This window comes from Boleophthalmus pectinirostris, unplaced genomic scaffold (assembly GCF_026225935.1).
Source record: "Boleophthalmus pectinirostris isolate CB_2022bp ecotype Guang Dong unplaced genomic scaffold, ASM2622593v1 HiC_scaffold_1396, whole genome shotgun sequence".
Classification (NCBI taxonomy): domain Eukaryota; kingdom Metazoa; phylum Chordata; class Actinopteri; order Gobiiformes; family Gobiidae; genus Boleophthalmus; species Boleophthalmus pectinirostris.
Window position 1 is genome coordinate 1 of NW_026571046.1, and position 11,156 is coordinate 11,156.

The 11,156-nt window shown below is 36.8% G+C and overlaps 1 protein-coding gene across 1 annotated transcript; it reads left to right on the plus strand.

Annotated features, from left to right (window-relative positions):
* The first annotated feature begins 120 nt into the window (after positions 1-120).
* Positions 121-7,747, plus strand: zmynd10 (zinc finger, MYND-type containing 10). The gene is made up of 14 exons (XM_020934171.2): positions 121-278; positions 439-547; positions 621-737; positions 816-869; positions 952-1,104; positions 1,363-1,451; positions 1,575-1,669; positions 2,085-2,257; positions 3,681-3,806; positions 4,493-4,614; positions 4,708-4,833; positions 4,937-6,248; positions 6,328-6,445; positions 7,726-7,747. Exons 1-12 carry the CDS (start codon positions 190-192, stop codon positions 5,031-5,033), a joined length of 1,350 nt encoding a protein of 449 aa, XP_020789830.1. The 5' UTR covers positions 121-189; the 3' UTR covers positions 5,034-6,248; positions 6,328-6,445; positions 7,726-7,747.
* Positions 7,748-11,156: the final 3,409 nt, after the last annotated feature.

Genomic DNA, 11,156 nt, shown 5'->3' on the forward strand with positions numbered 1-11,156 from the left:
CAACTGTGTACTGTCACCATGGTAACAGATACCGCTCTAACACCATGGTAACCGATGGTAACGGGTAGAACTGCGGCTAAACTAGAACGCTGCTAACGCTAACTTTAGATAGAACGAGAGACTGAACAAAATTAACTCAACTTTTTTATTTGTTTGAATACTATTTAGTTGTGCACATCCTAAAACAAAATGGACACGTCTGTTATTCTACCAGTCGAAGCAGAAGGTTTAATTCAGAGTTTGACGACTTTTACTCTAAAAGACGTGGGATCTTCTGGGTAAGAGAAATAACTCAGTTGTTTTCTAGCTAGCTAAGTTAGTCATACTTCGGGCTATCTTATATTTTTGTAAAGAAACAGGACTATGGATTTGCATGTATTGGTTTCATTTGTGTACGTTGTTTTCTGTTTCATGTTGATATCTCCTCTGGTGTTGCAGATGGTTCAAGCAGCATGAGTACATTGAAAAACTGAACATGCAGGCCATTGTAAGTGCTACTGCCAAGCATGATGAATTTGTGAAAGAGCTTTTGGTGTCCCATGGAAAGGTAATTACCTAAAATATGTTAACTAACTATAATATTGCATTGTCATTGTATAACCTACAGTACTTTTTTCTAGATTGCAGTGCTTGTTCATGAGATGATTCTGATTGAGGTCTGGAAACACAAAGTCTTCCCTATTTTATGTCAACTTCAAGATTTTAAGCCCCAAAACACATTTCAGCTTTACATAGTGGTAAGTATCTGAAAATGAATGGAATCTGAACAGGAACTGATTTTACATAGCTAATCTTATTCTTTAACTTTTTATTAGATCCATCATGAAGCCACCATAATAAACCTACTTGAAACTATAATGTTCCATAAGGTTTGTGCATTGTATTTTTTTTGTAACAAACAAACATGCGCATCAGTGTAAATGCATTTATAACAGTCTGTCTTTGTGGTAGGAGTCATGTGAAGCAGCTGACGACTCTGTTTTGGACCTGGTGGATTACTGCCATCGTAAACTCACCCTGCTTGTTAGTAAAGTGACCAGGAAGGGCAACGCAATGCATGAAAACCTCAGCAATGTGAATATAGTTGGCGTTTCTTCTATTGAGGTATTACAACAATATACTCATTATTAACACAGGAGAAATGTGGGGAAGATAGTCATTAGTATTATTTGGATGTAGTTAAATGTGGTCTTCAATGGTCCGCTATATAACCTTTCTAGTAAGGGTTTATTATCCTCTTGTCACCATGGGGAGGGTAATGCTTTGTCTGGAATGTTCCACAGTACAACATTAAACATAATAATCTCCACGGAGACATGCAAGTGACCTAATTAAATAAAACTATATACTTCCTTTCGGCAGGAGTTGCAAAACCAAAATGCTGCTCTGGAGTTTGAGATTTCACTAAAGGCTCTCTCAGTCCTGCGTTATATCACCGACCACGCAGACAGGTACGTAACTGCAAGGTTGTATCATTTGTTGGATAACATATTACACACAGTGCCTATTTACAAAAGCAGGGAAATAGACAAAAGCCTTTTACAGAGCAGCTTTTCCCCCTTTTCTTTCTGCAGCATTAGTGTTATAAACCGCTTGCTGTGCACACACAACATCCCCTGTGTCTTGGTTCAGCTAATCGACTGCTGTCCTTGGAGTCGTCATAAAGCAGGTATATTACAAAATTCCAAATTCAATGCCCAAAAACATCGGTGTTGCTTTTTAATAGATTGGTTACACGTTCTTAAATTCGGTGTTATTAAAATTTCAGAGAGAGGGCAATGTCCAGTGTTACTCTTTGTAAGACACTGCTTTTTACTAGATCAATGTATCTGCTTATTTATACAATCTACTAACAATTATTCACCATTTTTTATGGTATTAGGTAAAAATAAGATTTTGTGCTAGTATTTGCATATGTATATTATAGGATAAAACCATGAAAAAATATCAGCATTTTGGTCACACATTTGAACAACAAATTTTACTACTGATTTTTGATCTGTTCCCAAGTTCCCTTTATTTGTAATTAGAATGAATGACATATGAACATGATCTGTAATTTTTTTGCCCTATGTCTTGCTCAGGTCAGATTGAAAAGTACATAAATGGCAAATGGCAGAAGATTCCAGATGAGGATCGGTTAAAGATTACTAAACTGGACGGCCAGGCCTGGATTGCCTTGTACAATCTCCTTCTCAATGAAAACTGCCAACAGAAATATGAGTTCAACAACTACAACAAGAACCAGCTTCTTAAGGTTTGTCATAATCAAAACAGAATCTAAAGAAAGAAAGAACCACTGAAGCAATGTCCGTGACCATGTCTGTGGTAGATCAGACTATTAAGTTTAATCTTTATTTGAAACTGAAGAGACTTTACAGCTACATTTGCCCTTGACAAATGAAAAATGATTAAATCCTCTCTTCTTCACATAGAGAAAGCCTGACCCCTATTGGCTCAATCTGACTTTCGGTGTCCAGAGTTCATAAATGAAAGCAGTCATTGACAGACTGACTAAATAATGTATAGATTCTATAGAATCACTAAATAAAACCTGCTCCATATCTGTAAAACCTTACAATAGATACAATGCTTTGTTTATGAAAGAAAACTGCAAATGCCCATTCAAATCAACAGGTATAAGTAAACATTTTCTATTTTAATATGTGAATGCCATTCTCTTTTTTCAGTCAAATTCAGACCACTTTGCGATGTCCACAGATAATAGTAAAACAAACTCATGAAATGGTTGGGTCACTTCATGTGATGTTTTATGATGAATTCGTGCAGGTGAATTCTAGAAATGTGCTAAAGGGTTTGTGAAAGGAAACTAGCTGAACAGATTGACCTATTTACTCCTTCCATGTTTCAATAATCACATACCACAGCTTTAACTTTCACATTCATTTAAAAAAAAAAATATGTTAAAGAATCTTGTTTTCTAATTTACACATAATTCACCAATCAATCCATCTTATACTCTGTTTGCACTTGCTACTACTATACTATAATAATGAAAGCTTTGGCCAGTAGCAGGTGTGTCGTGTGTCTTCATCCATTTGAATAGAAGCTTGTATTTACACTGTGCAGTAGCTCAGGAAGTGTTTCAGTGCCAGATCTTTGTCCTATAGGAGCAGATCGGATCCTCTCACTTTGTTATTACAGGAATCAGCCACAGGTTGTTTTGACCAAGACATTTCCTTCAATTATCCCATGCTTTCTCGTCCTGTTCCTGTGTCTTTGATTATGCAACCAGACCTACCAACTGCTCTATTCTATTTTTAAGCAGAAATGCAGAGACTGGCCTTAAACTGAGTAATGTTACTTCAGAGTTATTGTTACTTGAGTAGAAAGGCAAAGTAGCAGGCCAAAATTTGAAATATTAGGAGAGGTGCAAAAACTAAAATGTTCAAAATCAAACCATATATTGTTGGGATTTTGTCACTTATAGACTTATTCGCAGTGGAAGGAGTAACCAAAGCTTTTCTCAAATAAGAATACACTGTAAAATATATGTCTCAGGTTAGTCTAAAAGTATGGTGTCTGAAAACTATTCAAAGAAGTAAAATGTTACTGAATGTCAGAAAATAGCCCACCGTTCGATTTATATGTCCAATTCTCTTAGAATTTTAATTTGGTGACTTATTTGGTGAATGTAATCATATTTATTTGTTTTCCAGTTGCGGAGTTTCCTGACTGAAGTTGTGATTGATCAGTTCCCAGTCCTTGTGCATCTGCAGAGGTTTCTGGCTCATCTGGCCATCACTGACCCCGTCCCTCCGAAAAAAGGCCTCATACTAGAACAGGTAACACAATAATAATCAGTTAGCTGTCTTGTATAACGCTATTCTAGACACACAAAAATCATAATAAAGATTTATGACTTAATTATTCACTATGATCAACAGCCCAGTGTTATTACAGATCATGATGAAATTTCAAACTTGATTTTGATACTGAGGAAAACTCACTTGTTTTTATATAACGTAATTTTCAGCGCCAATAAATAGTAATTTCTTAATTTTTATCATGTGGTTTTATGGTTCTCATATTCACCATTCAAATGATATAATATTTAATTTTAAATTGTAAATCGCTATGACAACGGTCCTAATTTTTCATTTTTCTGAAACTCATGAATATATACAATAGATCAGTTTAAAAACCTATTAGGAAAAGGTTCAACTTTGTCCATTTCCTGTTATTTCTTCAGTCCGGTATTTGCTCATATCAGTGTCTAGTAATGATACGAGTTATAGTATTGGTCATTTTATTGCCTTTTGTAATAACTGTTGGGTACTGCACTTTGGCCAACTGTGTTGTTTTTAAAATGCTCAGAAAGAAAGTTGGATTGGATTGATTACTATGTGGGTATAAATTTTTAACACCAGATCCTCTGAGCACCACCTATTTAATAACAACAATTACTGATTAACTGAATAATAACAATAATGTATGCATATATCTATTCTAATTGTTTCATCATTAACAGATACCAGTAATGTGGAACCATATTGTGACTGAAAACAATGGGAAATATAAAGCAATTGCCAAGTATCAAGTAAAAGAAACCTTCAGTCCTTCTGACAGTGAACTGAGGCAACAGGCACAGAGGTAATGTTAAAAATGTGTGGTATTTCAGTCATTTGATAAAAACATATTTTTCTTTCCACTGTACTTGATAAGTCATTGCTTGTTATAAAATAGGTTGGCTCAGACATACAACCTGGAGGTGATGGAAAGTTTACTGCCAGAGAAACCCAAGTGTGGATCCTGTGGAAGAGAGGCCACAAAAAGATGCTCCCGGTGTCAAGGAGAATGGTACTGCAACAGGTGAGTTGAAATTGAAAAACATATTTTTTTAAGCAAAGAAAGGAAATAGTTTTTTGAGATAGAAATGAATTTTTTATTTTATTTTATTTTATTTTTTTTACAGGGAATGTCAAGTGAAGCATTGGCCCAAGCACAAGAACAGCTGCCAGCTGATAGTTGAGAGCACTGAGAAAATTCAAAAGGACTTGCTAAAAGAATGAGCCAAATGAGAGCGTGTTAAACCTATATATGTTAGGGGAAACATTTGTTGGAGATAATGCATAAAGATTATTTTCAAATGAACATGTACAAGTGCTTAGCTACTACATAAACTTAAACATTTAAATTTTTCTGACTGGGGGTCTGCCGCTTGCCTATATATCATCTAGAATTTCACATTAAGGAGTGGCTTTTTATCTTGCATTTATTCAACAGAGGCTATTACTATTGAACAAATGCTAAAAACAAAAACATGCATTCCTACTGTGACTGACCTGCAACTTGGTCAGATGGTATCACATGCTTGTGTTAATGGAGATAGATATGTTTAGTGCCTTATTTTGGAACATTTTAGACCAAGTAAACTCCATGAAGATAAGCAGGTGGTGAACTCTCCAATAGAAAAGTTACATAGTGTACCTTAAAAAGCCCTATATTACACAAAACTGACTCTTGTAAGCTTCATGTTATGCTGTTACCTCATCAAAAACTAGATTTGAACTTCATTCCATTCATATATGTTTGAGTTACACTTTATTATTTATCTGTCTACATCTACAATACTCAGAATGCTCTGCTACACCGTATGATGTCATAGTAGTAGTTTCCAAGTTAACAGATAACATTTACCTTTAGTTCAGTAGAGACTGGCAATTCCACATGACCTCACAAGGTGGGACGGAGTGTTTTCTTTTTGAGAGAAGAACACAGCCATATATGCATGATTTCTGTGTTAAGTGTATGTGAATGAAACAAAACACAACTCCAGCTGTGTTTTTGATGAGGAAACAACATAATTGAGAAGCTTCTTGTGGAAATATTGTGATTTAGTTTCTCCCTGGGTAAAAATATCTTGACTTTTTGAACATGTCAATCTGTAAATAAAATGATAATGATAAAATGATAAAAATAATTTGGACTAATTAATGTTTACTAATTAAAGTGTGATCAGGGCTGTTCATTAACCTGATGTTGTCTGACTTTGGATACATACAGGTCATTTGGAGTTTCTTATTGTGAGTGTGGTTTTGGGGGTGGGGGCCTCACGCCTACTCAGCTGTTCCAGGCACCGTCCGTCCGTGAGAGAAACAGAACACTCCGGATGTCAGCAGCCTCATCTGATCACTCTCTCCTTTATCATACTCCTCTTGCTCTATTGACTAAAATGCTGTAAAAATAGGAAGTATTCCAGTTCTATAAATGATTATAATGGAAATGTGAGCGCCTCCTTGTAGTTCAGTTGACTTTTTGTTACTTTTTTTTTTTGCTGACTTTGATGTTGCCCAATCTCCACAGATGTAACTCACGGTAGAACTTCATCGCATCTACCGCGGTCTGCATGGGCTGGAAACACTTTTTCAGATGGAAGATTTGACTGATTTTAGCTGACAACGAGATGGTTTCGTCTGTTTTGGTAAGCATGTTTATTCGTTTTAGTTTGAATTTAGCAGCATTTTTAGCGCTTTCTTTCTAAAAGCTAACTTTCTCCGTTGCTTAGATACTGTACGTAGATAGCTGACGTCTCCGTAGCACGTCCTACAGAAGGTCCATTGTAAAAAAAAAAAAGCCACGCGTACAACAAGAGCAGCTTCTTTAGATCCCAAACACTATCATAGCCAAAAGTTTAACAAAAATGTTGTTGGAAAAGTAAACAGAGCATGCAAAACTGCTTTGTATAACGGTTATATAATCTGGTTTCTTTCTTTCTTGGGTTCTGTCATCCCCGGGTCTGTACGTGGGACATAAATCAAAGTAGTCAGAAATGTATTGGGGACACTGTGTTCTTATGTGTCTTGAATTAAGCATGTATCCATAATGATTTTATACTTAGAATACAATTTATTTCTACTGTGGGATTGTAGAACTCCTTTGTAGCATGGGCCCACAATGACATGCTTTATTTTCATTTTGGCCAAAGTATATGTCTAACAACAATTGAAATCATAATAATGCATTTGATTTAAGTCACCCAAAGAGCTTTACAGTGCATTATTCATTCACTCCATACCATGGTGGCAAGCTATTGTTGTAACCTTGGCTGCCCTGGGGTAGATTGACCAAAGTGTGGCTGCTATCTGCACCATGAGCCACATTGACTACCACCAATCATTCCATCACATTCATAGACAATGTGGGTGAAGTGTCTTGCATAAAGGTGCATTGTGTAACTTTTCTGGTATAGGGTCTGTCAGATGCTTTTCTCCATGGAGATGTCATTGCTTTGTCTGAAATGTTTCACAGTCAGAATGCCTGTTTTCTAGGTATTTTTGAGCTATTAAACCATCCGTATTAGTATAAATGTAAGGTAGAGTTAATGTCATACTCCGAAACATCCCAGACAGAGCAATGACATATCTACAGAAAGAAGCAGCTGAAGGACCCCCAACCAAAAAGTTACACAGCGTACCTTTAAGGACACAGCAAAAGTTTCCACTATAGAGCCACCACTGTCACACTGATTTTGTCATAGCTGCACTGGAACAGAGATGTGGCTTCCATTATGTGCATCTCAGATCACAACATTCATAGTTTTGCATACAAGCCTGGCTGACCGCTAACCTTGTGGTCAGTTGGCGTAAGTCTGCACTAACTGAGCTGCTATACTGTCACCTACAGGCTGAGTTTGAACCAGCTCACCTGACTCCTTCAGTGGTTCAAAATAGTCACTCATATTAAACCTGTTATTCTCTCCAGTAGATGATGGCTGACTGACCACTGCTCTGATCATGTCTGTGGGTGAGCTGATCGAGCTCAGAGACCTGGTTTCAGCCGGAGACCGCATCGAGCTGACCGCGTCCCACTCCCCTTGCTTCCCTCCGCGCCTGGAGAGGACCAACGCTTTGAGGATCAGTGCGGGGAAAGTGCCAGAGCTGCTGAGTCGTGTGGGCATCATCAGGGTTCTGAGCAGTCGCAGTGATCCCCAGCCTCCCGAGGAGAGAGGGGAGGGACACAACTTTCAGCCATGCAGCCACACTCAGCCCACCTGGTGCGACCTGTGCGGAGACTTCATCTGGGGACTGTACAAGCAGAGTCTGCGCTGTGTTAGTGAGTACAATTATATATATTCTCTTCAAAGTGCACTATGTAACTTTTCTGGTGGGAAGTACTCTGCTTTTTTATGGATATGTGCAGTGGTTTGAGTTCATTTGGAAGTCAATGAAATATTTTTTATATATATTTTTATGGGCCAGTGATTTTTTTTTTCATATACTCAACAAGTAGTATGTTCTCCTTTTTTCTCTTTTTGTCTGGTTGGTTTTCATTTCCCCACATAACAAACTAAAACATGCACAAAGGACAAATCTAGCTTGGTACAGGCCAAGATCATGGATCAAAACCTGGAGATTGTCACTTCTCTGCTTCTGTCGAGTTGTAGAAGTAGTTGAATGGGTCAGAAATTAGTTGAGGAAACACTTAACATATGTAAAGTCAAGTATAATATATGTACAGTGGACACACACAATACACAAATACAAGTGAAACACATTCTCCCACAACATAGTTTTAAAGTTGTGAAACAGGTTCATTATAATTTTGTGAAATGCTTTTCCTTTTTTGTTTAATCAGTCAATCAAATGTTATTTATATAGTGTTTTTCATTTAAAGTATATACAGTCATTAAAACACATTTCCTTCTACCCCCACAACTGCCCTACAACTGCCCAATCTCACACAACAAAACAGTGTCACAGTGTCACCCACTTGCACGCACACAAACACACTCACATGCTAAAATACACGAGGCTGTGTACAGTAAAACACGTGCTGAGAAAGCACCATCAGACACCTCTAGGTCCCGTGTCCCCTGCCACCAGGACACAGGCGTCGGGACCCAGGGATGATGTGAAACACTGGACATCCTAAAAGTCATGAAGCAATATGAGTTCAAGCTAATAGTATGCCTAAAATAAATAAATATAATGATTTACATATAGCTAATAAACATAATTACATTGTTGCTATATATTGCTTTTTAATAATAATTTCTATGTTTTTGTTTGGTAGTTAGATAAAGCAAGAGTGATAAATATTTGGAAACTGCTGTATGTTGTTTGACATTTTTAGAGTACACACAGTTCTTGCATCATCAATTTACAAGTCACATTCACATTACACAAAACACTATGATTGCAGCATGTACCTTTGAAATGTCAAAAGATATTAGGAAAACAGGAAATGTTAATCATAAATGTTATGATGAGCAAAAAATTACTTATTATTTTACTATTCATTATGAGGCAGCAGCAATGCATTTGGTGAAGCACGGATGAACAAACAATGTGGTGTTTTGCCAAGTGTGTTTCTTTTTTGTTTTGTCTTTTGTGGTTGAACCATAAGCGTCACTGAACAATCATACAGTCTTCAACCTTGAACATCCTTTACATCACCCAAAAACCACAAAAACTGAAAAAATGGACTGAACTGACGATAATATGAAATGCAAAACCAACATCTATGTGTGAGCCTACTCAAAATATACGTAAAGTGTAAATGAGAGGTTATCCATAGTGTAAAATAGATAAGCACACTATATAGATAATGGTATGCTTGCTATTGTGATAACAGTATTATGAATGTGTACATTTCAGTGTATACATTGATTTCAGTATACCACCTTCTTCACATTGAGGCATTTTGGTACCTCTTTAAATGCGTGTCCTTGAGGGTGGAAGGAAGTAAAACAAACATTCCAACCTAACTGAAACTCAAAAACTAAATAGAGAAGAGAATAAATATTTGTCATAAAAATATACTGGATTCTACTAAATTATTGGCTACATTGGTATTTTAAATTTTTTCACTTGAGTGTAGTGACAATGGTTGAACAGAAGAGGACCTCAACAATGCTAGGTACATAGTGCACATTTTAAACTTGCACTATGTAATCTTCCTGATGGAGGATCTAGCACATGCTTGTCTCCATGGAGACATTGGGAATCCAGAATAAATCAGGAAATATAGCATTCATGTAGTTACAGGTGTTTTGGTGCTTATAAATTACCTACAAAAACATGGGTTCTTGCAGTGAATGGGATAACCTCTCCACAGATCTGCCCTGTAACTTAGCCTAGTGGTGTCACATGCTTCCCTCCATGGTGACAGATACATTCAATGCCATATTGTACTTTAAAACAGTGTTTTTGTCTTGTCTTTCGTTCCTACAGATTGTAAATTCACTTGCCACTACCGCTGCCAGCCCCTCATTCAGCTGGACTGCATTTGGGACCAAGGCTCTCTGTCTGAAAATACACAAGTCGTCGAGCACACAATAGAGACCGACACGAATGTGGTAAGGACCTTCCCCATGTGTCTATTCTGTTGTCCATTTGTTTACATTAGCAACTGTTTGGACAACTGGCTAACATGTGTTTTATCAACTTAACAAGACATTTTAAAGTATGAAATAGAGAACCCTTTTAGCCACACCTAGTTCCACTTTTGTAAACTACAGCCCCTTCATGAAAGCAGCTATAAACTAAAACTGGACCATAAAATTAAGCTATAAATGGTGGAGACAGAATATCCATTTGTTCTTGCCTGGTAGTAGGTCGACATAGGTTTTGTTTGCACTGTGGCATAACAGTCATAAAGTCCTTTTGATCAACAAGCAATAAAGAATTGAAATTTGCTTAAAGATGCACTATGTAACTTTTTGGTGGAGTGGAGAACCATCACCGTGAGGACAAGCAAGTCATGGACCCCTCACCAGAAAAGTTACAAAGTGTACCTTTAAAGGGACACTAAAAGTGATTGGTAAATTAGATTCATCATTTCGATTCATTTTGGTTTCTTAAAGAGAAGGTGACATGAGACAATATTTGTTTTGATAGAGGAAAGTACTTTGATGACTGCACCTTCATGAATCTACACTATGAATCTACATCAAACAAAATTATTTAAATTTCACAGTAAAGGTATAGATGTTATATTGACACCATTTTGTCTCTTCTCTCAACAATAGCGTTCAAGTATAGCATTGAGGGAAACTTTTATTTTCTATTATCATTTGAAAATAACATACAGTACCGTCAAAGCTATTTTATTATGATGACAATTATGATATTGACTCTTTATCACATAGACTTAGAGGAAGTACATTGCCTATTTTTCCTCAGTGCTTTGTG

What these genes read in the sequence shown, in the direction of transcription:
- zmynd10 (XM_020934171.2), top strand. Translation starts at nt 190, where the DNA reads ATGGACACGTCTGTTATTCTACCAGTCGAAGCAGAAGGTTTAATTCAG. An exon ending in TTGGAGTCGTCATAAAGCAG is followed by an intron (nt 1,670 to 2,084) that starts GTATATTACAAA and finishes TGTCTTGCTCAG; the next exon opens with GTCAGATTGAAAAGTACATA. An exon ending in AAGGCCTCATACTAGAACAG is followed by an intron (nt 3,807 to 4,492) that starts GTAACACAATAA and finishes CATCATTAACAG; the next exon opens with ATACCAGTAATGTGGAACCA.